The sequence below is a fragment of the Mobula hypostoma genome, chromosome 9, assembly GCF_963921235.1.
Source record: "Mobula hypostoma chromosome 9, sMobHyp1.1, whole genome shotgun sequence".
In the NCBI taxonomy this organism is placed as follows: Eukaryota; Metazoa; Chordata; class Chondrichthyes; order Myliobatiformes; family Myliobatidae; genus Mobula; species Mobula hypostoma.
The window spans coordinates 17,790,799-17,808,376 of NC_086105.1; the positions used below are offsets into that span (position 1 = coordinate 17,790,799).

A 17,578-nucleotide genomic window follows, 5' to 3' on the forward strand; every position below is an offset into this window, starting at 1 on the left:
TCATTGTGTCAGTAGCTTCCTCTCAGTTTTCGCTGCTGTCATTCCTGTAAGTTCTGGGTGGAAACTCAGGAATACCGTCACACTCAGATGTAGGATGATTCATCATTGCTGTTTCCGTAACAATTTTGTTTCACCAGTTGGGGTTGTTATCCCTGAGCTGAACCCCTGAACCTGGAGGACTGGTGGATCACTGTTTGTCTGGCCTGTACCCTTTGACCTGTTTGGCATGGGTGACCCTACCAAAAGCCAAAGTATAAAGCTCTGTATTTATTGATATACACACATTCTTTTTCTCTCTCTCCTTTCTCTCCCTCTGTCCCCCTCACTATACCCCTTGCCCATCCTTTGGGTTCCCCTCCCCCACATTCTTTCTTCCTGGACCTCCTGTCCCATGATCCTCTCATATCCCTTTTGCCTATCACCTGTCCAGCTCTTGGCTCCATCCCTCCCCCTCCTGTCGTCTCCTATCATTTTGGATCTCCCCCTCCCCCTCCCACTTTCAAATCTCTTACTATCTCTTCTTTCAGTTAGTCCTGACGAAGGGTCTCGGCCCAGAACGTCGACTGTACCTCTTCCTTGAGATGCTGCCTGGCCTGCTGCGTTCACCAGCAACTTTTATGTGTGAAGCTCTGACTCCAGCCAACATAGCTCTCTGAGTCTTTGAGGCACGCAAGCCTCCAAACCACAACATGGTTATAGTCTTCTTGGAGGTCTGGTGAAGATACTCCCACAATAATGTTGAGTACTGAGTTCTAGAGTTCACACACAGCAATAATGAATTGGTGATTTACTTCTAAATCAGGGTGACATATGGCTTGGAGAGAAATCTGCAGGTGGTGGTGTTCTACACATAACTGTCGCACTTGTCCTTCTTGGTGACAGAGGTCATAGTAATGGAAGATAGTGGCACCATAGTCGGCAAGAGGAATGTTTTGTACATGGTACACATTACAGCCGTGGTACAACTGTGCTAGATGGAATGTGAAAGGGCTGATTGTGGACTTCCAGAAGGGTAAGATGAAGGAACACATACCAATCCTCATAGAGGGATCAGAAGTGGAGAGAGTGAGCAGTTTCAAATTCCTGGGTGTCAAGATCTATGAGGATCTAACCTGGTCCCAACATATCGATGCAGTTATAAAGAAGGCAAGACAGCGGCTATACTTCATTAGGAGTTTGAAAAGATTCGGTATGTCAACAAATACACTCAAAACTTCTATAGATGTACTATGGAGAGCATTCTGACAGGCTGCTTCACTGTCTGGTATGGAGGGGCTACTGCACAGGACCAAATGAGTTGTAAATTTAGTCGGCTCTATCTTGGGCACTAGCCTACAAAGTACCCAGGACATCTTCAAGGAGCATTGTCTCAGAAAGGCAGCGTCCATTATTAAGGACCTCCAGCACCCAGGGCATGCCCTTTTCTCACTGTTACTATCAGGTAGGAGGTACAGGACCCTGGAGGCACACACTCAGCGATTCAGGAATAGCTTCTTCACCTCTGCCATCCGATTCCTAAATGGACATTGAACCCTTGGACATTACCTTAATTTTTTAAATATACAGTGTTTCTGTTTTTTGCACGATTTTTAATCTATTCAATATACGTATACTGTAATTGATTTATTTATTTTTTATTATTATTTTATTTTGTTTTTTTTCTTCTATATTATGTATTCCATTGAACTGCTGCTGCTAAGTTAACAAATTTCATGACACATGCTGATGATAATAAACCTGATTCTGACTCTGATTCTGATGAATGCTAAGGACGGTCGGTGGAGTTCAAGTGGCTGCTTTGTGCTGGATGCTGTCGAGCTTCTTCGCCTGCACTGATCCAGGTGCAAGTATTAACTGCCCCTTTTTAACCCATAACTAAATGTTGCCTAAACCTTACTGAATGTAGGCACAGACTGCTTCATTTGCTGAGGAATTCCTATTGGAATTAACATAAAGCAATTGTCAATGAATATTCCCACTTCAGACCTTATGACAGAAGAAAAGTTATTGATGAAGCAGCTGAAAGTGTCCCTGATGTGAAGATGAGATTTAGCATCTACAAGAACTGTGCAGTGGTCTCTTCTAACAATGCTGTCACGGACAGATGATTCTTTAAGGAATTTAGCTGCATCTCTCAATTTTATATACTTCATTTGCTGCTTCTAGTCTGGTCTGCCCTTCAGTGAAGAGACCAAATATAGATTCTATTTCCATTTCAATGACTACATGTGACCCCAAATTTTGGTAGTCACTCACTTTAATCCCCAGCACTCAAATTCTTACTCCTCTGTAGTAGGCCTTCACTGTTTCAAGTGACAGTCTTCTGGACTCACAATGGCTAGTTTAACATGATATGGCTTTATTTCCGGTTTCCAACATCCATAGCATTTTCCACTTCAAATTCCCAATAACAATTCTACTTCTATAACCTACATGCCCTAAACAGATTTTCTGCTGCTTTGAATCCCAATATTTCTCTTTATCTCATTGCATCATCAACTTTCTGTCATTTTGTTTGTTCCCTGCCCTACACCTTTTCACCTTTTACCTACATCTTAAAACCTGTTTATAACTTCTCCCACTTTTGATGAAAGGATATTAACCTGAAACATTAACTGATCATGTTTGTACAGGTATTGCCAACCTTCTGATAATATTAAACATTTTCTGTCCTCTTTAAAAGAGCTCTACTTTTTCCAGCATATTGAGGACGTTGTGGATATTTGAATTACAAAAATTAGATTAAATAATACATAGAACAAGACCATGTAATCTTGTAATAAGCATGGATTGACGATTGTTTATCTTTTCAGTGTGACAATACAAAATTGGAATATATTGTAAGTTTGTGCAGTGAGCAAAAATTTCCTGCTATGTTGAAACAGAAGCTGGTAGAATCACCAGAGCAGATAATAGCACTTCCTGTGCAGATAATAGTTGGGTAAAGTTCCTTCTGATCACTTTTTCATGCAACCAACAATTCTGTTCTGTGGGGATTTTAGTCAGAAAGGAAGCTTCCCTCCCACAATCGTCCGACTTTTTCCATTTTTTCAGTTCATTGCTGTCCTGCTCAGGGGATTAAATGCCTTCTAGTGAATTTTTTAATATTTGTTTCTGTCCTGTTCAGGAGATTACATTGGCAACTAGTTAAACTACGGGGCTAGAAATTCATTCTCATGTCTCCAAACAAAAGGCATTGGAGATTTGAAAGAAGGCTTAACAATGGGACTCATACAACTTGGCCTTCTTATGTCAGCGTCTATTAGAATTAACAGTTGTTTTTTTTCTGAAATTTGTCTGCATGACCATTTCCTTTCCTAGATTGTTGGACTAAAAACTTAATGATTCAGGAAGTAGTACAGTAGAAACACCTTCCGTTCTTTGCCACTTACATTACTTCTCACCCTATTTATCTTTTGATGCTATTATTATGGTTGTGCAGTTTCACTACGTGTTGTTCTTTTTGCTTTAACTGCAGGATTGTTGTCCACGTTTTTCACTTCCTTTGGTGTACTAGTTCAAATCCTGTCCAGTCGGGTGGCTTTTCTCCTGGTGAGAATAAAAGTGAGCTTGATTCTGCTTTGCAGGCCAACTCCTTTCTACAGACTAATACTGGCGTTCCAAAAGAAAACAGATTTTTATTTATCATATCTCTTCTGGAGTCATGCTTCCTTTGTTTTACCATCCCTATGCTTAACCAGTATATATATTAGCAGGATTTATCTTGATATTATTACATTAAGTATCCAACTTTTTAATCCATCTCATTTGGTAGTCAACAGTTTTATTCTTAACGTATTACTTGTTCCATCATGTATATAATACTTAAATATCTCACTTCCTCATGAATATTGTGTATTCCTTGGCCTAATACTTTGCACTTTTTAGCAACAGTTACAAAAGTAATTAATCTAAAAGATTAAAAGATTAGATTAGATCTAATCTAATCTAATTTATTTGCCCTGGAACTCAGCCTTTCTCCACTCTTTCCCACATTCTACTCCAGTCTTTCTGCCTTTAGAAACATAGAAACATAGAAAACCTACAGCACAGTACAGGTCCTTCGGTCCTCAAAGTTGTGCCGAACATGTCCTTACCTTAGAAATTACTAGGCTTAAAAGAGATAAATATTTAATGAAAACAACAGGAATTCTGCAGATGCTGGAAATTCAAGCAACACACATCAAAGTTGCTGGTGAACACAGCAGGCTAGGCAGCATCTCTAGGAAGAGGTACAGTCGACGTTTCAGGCCAAGACCCTTCGTCAGGACTAACTGAAGGAAGAGTTAGTAAGAGGTTTGAAAGTGGGAGGGGGAGGGGGAGATCCAAAATGATAGGAGAAGACAGGAGGGGGAGGGATGGAGCCAAGAGCTGGACAGGTGATTGGCAAAGGGGATATGAGAGAATCATGGGACAGGAGGTCCCGGGAGAAAGATCGGGGGCGGGGGGAAACCAGAGGATGGGCAAGGGGTATTGCCACCTCCAACGGGATCCCACCATCAAGCACATTTTTCCCTCCCCCCCCCCCGCTTTCCGCAGGGATCGCTCCCTACGCGACTCCCTTGTCCATTCGTGCCCCCATCCCTCCCCACTGATCTCCCTCCTGGCACTTATCCTTGTAAGCGGAACAAGTGCTACACATGCCCTTACACTTCCTCCCTTACCACCATTCAGGGCCCCAGACAGTCCTTCCAGGTGAGGCGACACTTCGTCTGTGAGTCGGCTGGGGTGATATACTGCGTCCGGTGCTCCCGATGTGGCCTTCTATATATTGGCGAGACCCGACGCAGACTGGGAGATGGCTTTGTTGAACACCTATGCTCTGTCCGCCAGAGAAAGCAGGATCTCCCAGTGGCCACACATTTTAATTCCACGTCCCATTCCCATTCTGACATGTCTATCCACGGCCTCCTCTGCTGTCAAGATGAAGCCACACTCAGGTTGGAGGAACAACACCTTATATTCCGTCTGGGTAGCCTCCAACCTGATGGCATGAACATTGACTTCTTTAACTTCCGCTAATGCCCCACCTCCCCCTCGTACCCCATCCGGTATTTATGTTTATACACACATTCTTTTTCTCACTCTCCTTTTTCTCCCTCTGTCCCTCTGACTATACCCCTTGCCCATCCTTTGGCTCCCCCCCACCTTGTCTTTCTCCCTGGACCTCCTGTCCCATGATCCTTTCATATCCCCTTTGCCAATCACCTTTCCAGCTCTTGGCTCCATCTCTCCCCCTCCTGTCTTCTCCTATCATTTTGGATCTCCCCCTCCCCCTCCCACTTTCAAATCTCTTATTAACTCTTCCTTCAGTTAGTCCTGACGAAGGGTCTCGGCCTGAAACGTCGACTGTACCTCTTTCTAGAGATGCTGCCTGGCCTGCTGCATTCACCAGCAACTTTGATGCAAATATTTAATGAATGTACTGCGGGTGGCTGGTAAAAAGACTCTTACCAGGAAATGGTTATCACAGGAGAGCCCAGCTCTGAATGTATGGATGGGAATTACAATGGACATTTACAAAATGGAGAAGATAACATTATCTGTTAATCATAAGTTGGAACAATTTTATTCATGCTGGAAAAAATGGTTTAACTACATAACACCTCATAGGCCTGATTTTATTCTCACAAGTCAATGAATATGTTGTAAAAAAGTGTACATAGTTTTCTTCTTTCGATTGTTCTTTCTTTTCTCTCCTTTCTATAGGTGTATACCTCAAATAAATATTATGTGGAGATTTGTGACAAATATGATTATATGATATATATGTATAGTATCTGAAATACATCTTATGGAGATGTTTGTTTGATGATGAAATTCAATAAAAAATAAATTACAAAAAAAGAAATTACTAGGCTTACTCATAGCCCTCTATTTTTCTAAGCTCCATGTACCTATCCAAAAGTCCCTTAGAAGACCCTATTGTATCCGCTTCCACCACTGTTGCTGGCAGCCCATTCCACACACTCACCACTCTCTGAGTAAAATACTTACCCCTGACATCTCCTCTGTATCTACTCCCTTGCACCTTAAACCTGTGTCCTCTTGTGGCAACCACTTCAGCCCTGGGAAAAAGCCTCTGACTATCCACGTGATCAATGCCTCTCATCATCTTATACACCTCTGTCAGGTCACCTCTCATCCTCCGTCTCTCCCAGGGGGAAAAGGCGGAGTTCACTCAACCTATTCTCATAAGGCATGGTCCCCAATCCAGGCAACATCCTTGTAAATCTCCTCTGCACCCTTTCTATGGCTTCCACATCCTGTAGTGAGGTGACCAGAACTGAGCACAGTACTCCAAGTGGGGTCTGACCAGGGTCCTATATAGCTGCTTTCTCAAATGTGTTTTTGTACTCAGGGTATAGTATGGTGGAATTTGGTTTAGTTATAAGACTAGTATCCCAAGTTCAAATTCCACCATAACATCTAGGAAACATAGATAGAAATAACTCTGAAATTGAAAACAAAACTAATGGTGACTACTCCACTGTTTTAAAATCTTATCTGCCTCTTTTGCATGATGCCTGACTCTTCAATGAACCTGAATAGAAATGGCTAAGTAAGCCACTCACAGTAATGTCCAAATACTCTGAACAAATACAAAAGATATCTTTCCTCATTGTTGACATGAGACTGTGCAATTGATGGACCTTTTCTGAAGGAAATAACTCTAGGCTGATTTAACTTTTAGTTGGGTAGTCTGTTCTTTTTCTAACTTGACTGATGGCCACCTTCATGACTAGCTTGCTTTCCCTATGGGATGACTACTTTATCAAATATACATTCTTACTGCGGGTACCCTTCAAACTCCAAGACATTGCACTGTGCATTTAATAATCTGAAATACACAAAACATCCAAGGCATGGCATTTCAAACACCACAGGCTTGATAATTTTTCCCATCCAATCTAAATTGTACTGTCATAAAATTTTAATTAAAGGAAACATTGTCTCTTGAGTATAATTTAGGCCAACTGCAAATCAAATGTAAACTCCATCCCATGATGCTCTCTGGCTAAAACGAAATCCATAATAAACTAACCCTTCACAGTCTGTTGGCTTATTGCTGCCTAGACAGGTAGACACCAATCTACAGGATGATTATCATTCACCAGGCTGATGTATTGTACTCCTGACATCTTGCTGAACAGAAGTAATAGTCTACAATAACAATAACACCATATGACTCTACAGGAAATGTACAAAAAGTTTAGTTTTACTCATTATCTGATTCATCTGGTACTTAATTGCAGCGAGAATAAAATAAATTTTTGATTTTTCAATTACGATGATGTTCCAGACAGATTTAGAGTGTTAATTGTACGTATTTTATTTTCATCAGATCACTTACTTATTTTTGGCTTCTTAGATTTCATTATACAATTAGCAGGAATTTAACCATCAGTCAGATTTTAGTTGCCATCTCACCAATTTAACATACAAATGAGTTACTTGAACTATATAAATAATAGGACTAGAAATATTAGTGACATATGCAAGATGCTATGTGAGAAAATAGGGCACGATGCCTAAAATAGATTGGGCAGTATAATTTCATATACTTACAATATTTAATTGCAATCCATGTGAAAACAAATGTGGACTGTATTTTTTTAAATTCAGTACAATCTAGAATAAGGAGTGAGCCATAAGCACAAGAGATTCAGTACTGCTTCCACATAGAAGGCAGAGGGATCTTGTAGGTAGATAACCAGTTGTGTTCTGCTGGAATCTGAGACCCCTGCTCATTGTGATTGTTATAAGCAACTTGGATGAAGAAGTGGAAGGGTGGGTCAGCAAATTTATAGATGACGCAAAGGTTGGTGGTGTTGTAGATAGTGTAGAAGGTTGTTAAGGATTATAATGGGACATTGGTACAATGTAGAGCTAAGCTGAGAAGTGGCAGATAGAGTTCAATTCAGAAATATGTGATATGATTCACTTTGGAAGGTCAAATTTGAAGGCAGATACAGGGTTAATGGCAGGATTATTAGTAGTATGGAGTAACAGAGGGATCTTGGATCCCATAAAGTTGTGCAAGTTTATTGGGTTAAAGGGTATGTTGTCTTGCCTTTTAATAGTCGGGGATTGAGTTCAAAAGCCATGAGGTAATGTTGCAGCTCTATAAAACCCTAGTTAGGCCACACATGGAATATTGTGTTCGGTTCTGGTTGCCTCATTATAGAAAGGATGTGGAAGCTTTAGAGGGGTTGAGGAGGAGATTTATTAGGATGATACCTAAATTGAAGAGCCTGTCTTATGAAGATAGGCGGAGCAAGCCAGGGCTTTTCTCTTTGGAGTGCAGGATCAGATGTGACTTGATAGAGGTGCAAAAACAATGAGAGGCATAGAACAACTGAACAACCAGAGCTTTTTATCCAGGACGGAAATGGCCAATATGAGGGTCATAATTTTAAGGTGAGTGGCAGAAAGTATGTCAGAGGCAAGTTTTTTACACAGAGTGGTGGGTGCGTGCAATGCGCTGCCAGGGTCGGGGTGGAGGTGGAGGCAGATACATTAGGGACATTTAAGAGACCCTTGTTAAGTACACAGATGATGGCAAAATGGAGAACTATATGGGAGGAAAGGGTTAGATTGATCTTAGAGTAGGTTAAAAGATCAGCACAACATTGTGGGCTGAAGGGCCCGAACTGTGTTGTAATGTTTAATGCTCTAAGTTGATGTTCGTCCATCAGATTGGAGGCTACCCAGATGAAATATGGGGTATTGCTCCTTCAACCTGAGCATGGCCTCATCATAGCAATAGACAAGGCTCTACTGGCAAGTTTGTAAAGAATTTGGGATACTGAGACGCATGAAGCTCTAGATCATCTGAATAACAACATTATGCTGAGCTAATTAAATTAACGACACCTAATAGCTTCTACCTACACACAGTCCATATCCCTCTATTCTCTGCATATTTATATGCGTATTTAAGAACCTCTTAAATGATCCTATTGCATCTGCCTCCACCACCACTTTTGGTAGTGCATACCAGACACTCACTACTCTCTGTGTATTTAAAAAAAAAATCCTCTTTTGCCTTCAATGCATGCCCTCAAGTATTAGGCATTTAAACCTTGGGAAAAATACACCTGTAATCCACTCTGTCTATGTTTCTCATAATTTTATGAACTTCTGTTAGGACTCCTCTCAGCCTCTGTGACTGAGAGAAAACAACTGTAATTTCTCCTTATAGCATAGGCTGGTAAACCTCCTTGGAAATTTATCTATAGATTCCATATCTTTCCTATATCTGGACAATCAGAATTCATTATGATACTCCAGATGCAGCCTAATCAGAGTTCTGTAACACTACAACGTAACTTCCTGGCACTTGAACTCAATGCCTTGACTATTACAGACAATTATTGGCATGCATCTTCTTTACCATGCTATCAACTTGTGAAACCACTTTCAGGGAGCTATGGACTTGGACTCCAAGATCCCTCTGTGCATCAATGCTGTTAAGATCCTGCCATTAACTGAGTACGTTCCCTTTACATTTGATCTCTCAAAATGCAACATCTCATACTAACTCCATATGTTGTTTCTCTCCCCATAACTATATTGTGCTGTATCCTTTGGCACTTTTCCATCAAAGCACAAATATTTAATTATCTGTCTGTAAACTTACTAACCCACATACCCACACTTCATCCAAGTTGTATCACAAATAGCAGAGATGCCCACAAAACATTACTAGTCAGAGACCATCAGACAAAATAAGACCCATTGACCACTACCCTGTCTTCCATGGGCAAGCCAATTTTGAATTCAAACAGTAAGTCATTTTGGATCCCATGCATGTTAACCTTTTGGATGAACCTACTGTAGTGCAGTGGTTAGCACAAAGCTTTACAGTACCAGTGACTCGGGTTCAATTCCCGCCACTGTCTGTAAGGAGTTTGGATGTTCTCTCCGTGACCATGTGGGTTTCCTCCGTGTTCTGGTGTCCTCCCACAGTCCTAAGATGTATCAGTTGGTAGGTTAGTTGGTCAATAAATAAATAAATTGAGGGAACTTGTTGAATGCCTTACTAAAATCTACTCTTCTACCTCATCGATCAGCCTGGTCAACCCTTCAAACACTATCAAATTGTTTGTCTAAATACTAGCCAACTAAATGGGGGAAGAATTGCTCCTAATCTTGAAAAGGTTTTTAAACTTTTCAACACTCACAACACGCTGGAGGAACTCAGCAGGTTGGGCAGCATCCGTGGAAACAATCAGTCAATGTTTCGGGCCGTTGACTGATCGTTTCCACGGATGCTGCCCGACCTGCTGAGTTCCTCCAGCGTGTTGAGTGTTGTGAGTGTTGCTTTGACCTCAGCATCTGCAGATTATTTTGTTTTTAAACTTCTAATTTTTTCAAAGTCCTTCTTTTTCCTGGATGGCAATGGAACATCTGGTGTCATTCCAAGCTGTCTATTTATTTTCTAGTTGGCAAATGCATGACCACATTCATGATCAAAGGACACCAGGCAAGTGACTTCATTAAGATTTTCCAAGTCAATCACCTGTAAGGGAAAATCGAGTCATGATTAGTCCGTGGTATTTAGAGGGAAGCTTGTGTTGAGGAGTTCCAGAGCAGGTATTTAGCACTTTGGGTAAAGATTTTGAATAGTTAAGATCTGAAACTTACTATCTGTAATGGTGGTTGAAATAAAATCAATCAGTGCCTTCTACAGGAAATGTATAAGTACCTTAAGAAAGAATAAGTTGGGAAATGGAGATTCATCGTATTATTTATTTATTTATTGAGTTAGTGCCAAGTAGGCACTTCTAGCCTTTCAAGTCACACAGCCCAGCAATCACCCGATTTAATCCTAGCCTAATAACAGAACAACTTATAATGACCAAGTAGCCTACCAACCGGTATGTCTTTGGACTGTGGTTGGAAAGCGGAGCACCCAGAGGAAACCCATGCAGTCATAGGGAGGAAGTACAAATTCCTTACGGGCAATGGCAGGAATTGAACTCCAGCCGCCTGCACCGTGAAGTGTTGTGCTAACCAGTATGCTACCGTGCTGCCCTATTGAAATTAGCATGGATTCAATGGGCTACATGGTCCCTCCGATTCTATATCCCGACCACATTATGTTCCAAAAATAAAAATATCAAGTAAAGAAACAAATTTACAAACTAGTCCACTACTTAGAACATCTACTTTCCTCATCTTTGTAATAACACTGGTTATGTGCTTCTGAATATATGTATTTAAGTTACTGAAAGCATCCATTTCACAGTTAAATTATTCAATACAGTGAATTACAAGGACCAGTGACACCCATCATCGGGTAACTACTATGGATAATATTTCTCCAGTAGTCTTTTTTGCGTTTTCCTGTGTTAAATTGTGCAGTGAAATATGATTAAACAGGGTCAGATTCTTGGAATGGAAATTATTCCCAATTAAAAAAATGTTTGTGTAAGTCTATACATATTTTACATCAAATGGTCAGAACCTTTTCAAAACTTGGCTTGGTACAGCATTATTGTATACCTTCAAATGCATGGGAGCAGAGTTTTGTATAGAAGCATTCATGAACAGAGCTTTCCAGCACCTGCAGTATTTTGCTTTGGTGGTCTTGCAATTATATAGGACCAATATGGAATGACAATTTTTTAAACCAATCTTATTCTCAGGTCTCACTTTCATAGCCTTCTAGAGCACCTCACCTTTCGACGAGGTACATTGTAAAGTTCTTAATTCAAAGCTCAACAATATTATATCTTAACTATTACTCCTACTTTTCAGTCAGTTCTGGTGATGATTCCACTGTTTGTTTATTCAGTCCAGTTCTTCAAGATTTTTCAAATACCGCCTTTTGTTTCTCCATCCTATCTCTCTGCACTGATTTAAAACTTGCTATAACATTTTCTGTATCACCTGTTTTCATCTCTTCCCACAAATGCTTGTTTATATTTCATATTTCTTGCATTTGCAATGTTTTGCCTAAGTATTTTCAAATTAACAGTGACTGTACCAGTGAACTTCAACTTTACACATCAAGAAATCAGCTATCAAAATTTGTACAAGATTAAATAAAGGGAATAATTTAAATGGATATTTTCTGCTGACATATGGAAAAGAAGATTTATGTGTTAAAGGGATCTATTAACTCTTTTCAAACAGATGTTAATATTAGTACCCAAAAGTGCTCACTGGATTTGTACAATTTAAAATTTCTTCCTAAGAGTCAAGTTAACTTTACAAACAGGACAAGAAATAAAAAGATACAACCAAAGACGAAAAGATCTAGAATTGTCAGTTGTATGAAGTTTTAGCAGTTAAACCATTATGAATACTCATTCAGTGGCCACATGTATCATAATAGTAAAATCATAAAACCATGCATCTTCAGAGAAAGTGCTGGTGTGTTATACAGTATTGGACTGTTCTGTACATATGGAAAACAGGATTTCATGCACAGAATTCAATATATACCTGAAGTAAACATTATAAAGTGCATTGCCGCATTATTTACTCTCATGTTGCAAGTTTTGCATGAAGCCTGTATATAGTATAGTTGCAGAAACATTATGACTGTTTTTGTAAGATTGCTAAGCAAGAATAAGTTGACAACCACCACTACAAATAGTAATACATCACATGCTTCCAAAATAAAGTCAACAGACCAGATTATAAAGCCCAAACTAGAAACAAGGTCTGATGACATTAACTTGTAAGTGCCAGCAGCTGATCAATCTGTAAACCTAGCAATTCTTAATTGAAAAAGCAACCTTAGACACGTGTAATAACTTTGTTGTATAATAACCAACAAGTATCACCTGCTGCTTAGATTTGTACTCTAAATGCAATGCCTGTAATGATTTGAAATCTGAATTCAAGTGCCACCTCTTACCCAGTCATTCTTATGAAGAAAATGTTATGACATTAGTTCCTTTAACTTTAATGCTTGTATCAACAATCCACATATAATGGTGAACTTCACTTTCAGGACTCTAGGAGGAGGAGTAATTCAGTGTTTAATGTACTGAGACTGTATTTAAAATATTTTTAAATCTATTTAAAATATGATAGGCTAGGCATAGATTTTTAGGGTAACCCAAGTTTGGAATTTTAAAAATATTAGGATTTTGATATAATCTCTACATGAAAATGAAGACAAAGAATAAAGACTGAAGTAATGGAAGTTGCAGAAGCATATTCTGTATGAAATATTTGCATTTGTATTGCACCTTTGATTTCAGGACAATCAATCTATAAATATACTGTTTTGAAGTATTAATACATCTGTAATATGGGTGTAGGCTACATTTTTACCAATTTAAATATTATCTTACAATGGAATAAAGAGCACTAAGTGGTGTCTCCAAGAAAACCATTTTGCTATTCTGTAACTATAATCCAATCTTGGCTCCAGGTATGGTTAAAAATGAAATCACACTTCACCAATTGTTATACTTTTACTGGTCAAACACTAATGCCATGTCTTACACAAGTGGAAAAATCATGTTTCCAGAAACACATCATAACATTTTCAATCTGTTTAGTATCAAAGACATCCTGATAATTTTATTTTTATGTTCTTTATAAGAAACGTGCTGCACCAAAACAATGAACACTGATGGCACAAACTGGCATTCACATGATAAAGAAATATTTGTTTATGTATCAGGACATTAACATTTGTCAGCTCTACAAGATTTTATTGCCAATATTGCATTTTACTTCAGCCAGCTGAACTTTTAATTTTTCCAGAAGTAATAATTAAACACAAAAGTAAAGCATCTTTAAACAAATATTGACTATACATTTAGGATTTTTTTTGCTTCAGTTAGGTAATTAAGAGAGTATTTTTAAGAGAATGATAATTAATCTTCATGTGTCTTAAAACAAAAACTGAAAATCCAATTTACATCAGTAAGCTGTACATTCTCAGATAGGAACACATACAAGAGTACTGCACATATGTCACTCATTGCAGTGATTTGTTGTTCCCATTCGATATTATTAAAGTTTGTTTGTTTGGACAAAGCACCAGTCACATTAATTCCTCAGTCTTTGAGTTTCACTTGTGGCGACTGCCACGCCTCTTCATTGCTGCAGTACATTGTGGACAATACCATTTTCCTTTAGGAGCTTCTGTTAGTCCAACACATCCATAATGAAACCACTCAATGGGGCACTTTAAAAGAAAAAAATAAATGTTGTTAGCCTGATTACAAAGCAGTTTCATTTTATCAAGTTTAACTTTTTAAAAAAATATGCAATATTGTATGTACTGAATATGCATTCTACGTTTGCCCTGAGTATTATTAATCTGATTTTTGTTTATTAATATAATATTTTGAATGAACATTGATAAGTAGTAACACATGGTGTGATTTGCACTGTTTTGTGTAAAAAATCTAGCGGTAATGGTTAAAAAAGATAATGGAAAAATACTTACATCTTGATTATCACATCCTACCATTTCTCCATAGGACACCTGTAAAGATGGGGTGGGGAAACAAAAAAACTATATTTAAGCTCAGTAAATTATTGGTTGTCTATATTTAACTAACAGGTGCATCAAGTTAAGATAGACTGTGCCTTATTGGGGAATTCCTCAAGCCTATCTTTCAGATTTATTGCTGCATTAACACCAACTTTAGTAAACAGGTTGTTTAATTTACTTTGTTTCATGTCTGGTAATGAAAACATTCACATCCATAATTAGACCAATGTGACAATTTTTTACGCTTCAGCAAGTTGTACATTCTTGAGTGTGGATAACTCATGCCGATGTTCTTCATCTCTTTACAAATAATACAGTGGATTCTGGTTAATCCAGAATTGGCCAACGGTTAATTGGGGTATCAGCTTATTAGTGACTACTCTTAAAAGAACAAAAACTAATCGAAAATAGCTGGGATTTTTCTTCATTTATTTGGGACACAATGCTGCTTAACTGGGATAGGAGACTGTTGCTGAAATTTCTAACTAGCATTAGTGACATGCACTTCTGTGGCAATTAAACACTACACGTTGCTTACAGCGAAGTTTTTTTTTAAAATAGCGTCAGTTGTGTTTATTTGTGTTCAAAAAGCAGCGATTTTTGTCACTGATAGTTGGCAGGAAATAAGCAGTAAAACAATTTGGAACTGTTTTGCTCACTGTAGTTTCAGGCTTGGAGATGCCAGAAATGGCTGGGAGTGAAAATTAAATGACCTCATTACTTCAAGCTACGGAACTATGAGAAATTTGAAGGTATCAACAATCATTTTGAATGTTATAAGGAAAAAGAAGATTTTGAGAATGCAATTATCAAAAGCATTGTACGAAGGTAGTCCAATATCTGCACTAAGTGTCTGTGCTGATTTTGGTCATTTACAGTCATTTAAAAGAACAATTAAGAGTACATTGAATGAACTCCTCTGTTAATAACTATTAGAAACTAATACAGTTTTATTCTAATGTAGTAATATTGGTAGTGTTCTAATTTGTTCTGTATTTCATTTAAATACATTTTTTTTTGACTTAGTTAAACAGTAGTTTATCTTTTTATACCCTTTTAACTTTGGGTAATTGGGGCAATCACTTAATTGGGTCAAAATGTACTGGTTCTGATAAGTTCTAATAAACCAGAATCCACTGTATTTAGAAATGTGTTTAGTCATTGTCTTCATGAAGCTTCAATTATTTTTTGATCCCACAGGAAAAATCAAGAGTTTGAATAAACTGGTAGTTAGAATGAGGTTCATTAATCTATGGCAGCATTGGATTTGATTTATTCAATTAAAACATGTTTCATGTAATGGTTGCTATATACAACCAAGTACACTTTATGATTTACATTAAATGGAAATTGAACCACCATTTTCTTCCACTCAGTAAATGCTACAATATATTCTTATAACAATTATGTGCCTCCAAACTATACACATTTGTAGATAAAGTGAACTTCATTGCTAAAAAATTGACATTGATATTTAAAGCAAAAAAAATCTGATTTGTCGCTCCAGATTCCAGTATTTGCAGTCTCAAGTGTCTCCACTGAAAATTTAAAGCTGAATTTCTAGGGAAAAAATTGTATCCTCAGTTTTTAAATATATGAAAATAACAGAACATAAGGTGCACTTATATCTAAATATCCATAATTACCTGCTACTACAAACTTACCTGATTGCATATACAGTAACGAGGTTCATTGGGATCATATGTCCAATCGACTTGGCTATTCGAATCAGACTCTGGTAAAACTGGGATCTGCTGAGGGATTTCCTGTGCTACCACTGATGATGAAGATGATGATGATGAAGATGATGATGACGATGATTGGTGATTTGAAGACTTGCTGTTTCTGGGGAAAAATAGATCATTATAAATAGCAACCTAATTTTTTTGTATTTTACCAACTTTTAAAAAATATGAACTGTGAAAAAGCAATTACTTTGAGAAATACCGGCAAAATAAGCAGAAAAAAACAATTAAAACAAATTTATATATCCTCATGATATTTGAGGACATTTTGGCTCATCGAGTCTATGCTCGCACATAGAGCAATCCCACTCTCTCACTAATTTTCCTTTTAACCTCTTGTCACATTCTCATCAACTTTCCCCGGATTTCACCACCCATCCACACATGAGCAACAGTTCCGTGGTCAATTAATCCAAAGATTAGAATTGAACATGAGTCACCAAACCTGTGAGGCATTAGCTCTACCAGCTGTGCCACTATTTATCACTGATGTGCAACAGAGCAGTGAAGCATAGAATCCTCTTTGGTGTAGCACAAATGTGATCTGAGTATTATGCAGATATGGGTGTTCCTTGGTTTACATTAAATGGAAAGTATAGATTACTAGGCTTAACCGTGGTGTGGGAATTATTCAAAACAGCCATGATCCTATTGAATGATGCAAAGTTTGAGGGACTACATACAGTGTCTATAAAAAGTATTCAAACCCCCCCCCCGCCCCCAGGGAAGTTTTCATTTATTAGTTTACAACATTGAATCACAGTGGATTTAATGTAATTTGGCTTGTTTTTTGCACTGATCAACAGAAAAAGACTCGTGTTGCGTCGCCTCTGATCTGGGTCGACATTTACATGCCGGGCGGCACCTAATTAATTAGCTTGTTTATTTCGGCTTTTCTCTTAAAGATGTGCTGGGTGCGTTCTGGCCACCGCTGCACTCTTCGCGGCAATGTATTGGTCCATGGCCCGGAGGTTGGGGACCACTGACAAAGACAAAAGAACACTCCAAGCAACTTTGCAAAAAGGTTACTGAAAAGCACAAGTCAGGAGATGGATACAAGAAAATTTCCAAGACACTGAATACCTTTTGGAGTATAGTTAAGTCAATCATCAAGAAATGCAAAGAATATGGCACAGCTGTAAAGCTGCCTAGAGCAGCCCATCCTCGAAAACTGAGTGACTGGGAAAGATGAGGACGAATGAAGGATCTGGGGATCTCCTATCCACTGCCACCAACCTTATAGTTCCCACACTTCCCGTTTCTACCTCTTACCCAAGATCCACAAAACTGCCTGTCCAGGTAGACCCATTGTTTCAGCTTGCTCCCGCCCCACCGAACTCATTTCTGAATACCTCGACAC

The 17,578-nt window shown here is 38.5% G+C and overlaps 1 protein-coding gene across 3 annotated transcripts in view; it reads right to left on the bottom strand.

Annotated features, from left to right (window-relative positions):
- Positions 1 to 13,391: 13,391 nt before the first annotated feature.
- Positions 13,392 to 17,578, bottom strand: part of ing3 (inhibitor of growth family, member 3) — a 49,593-nt gene continuing 45,406 nt past the window's right edge. For 2 of the 3 annotated variants that reach the window (XM_063057817.1, XM_063057818.1), the window contains 3 exons: positions 16,138 to 16,318; positions 14,426 to 14,464; positions 13,396 to 14,161 (listed from right to left, as the gene is read on the bottom strand). In XM_063057817.1, the coding sequence (XP_062913887.1) occupies positions 14,045 to 14,161; positions 14,426 to 14,464; positions 16,138 to 16,318 (337 nt within the window). In that variant the 3' untranslated portion in view covers positions 13,396 to 14,044. Of the gene's footprint in view, positions 14,162 to 14,425; positions 14,465 to 16,137; positions 16,319 to 17,578 lie in introns of all 3 variants that reach the window. The other variant, XM_063057816.1, reaches the window with a different exon arrangement.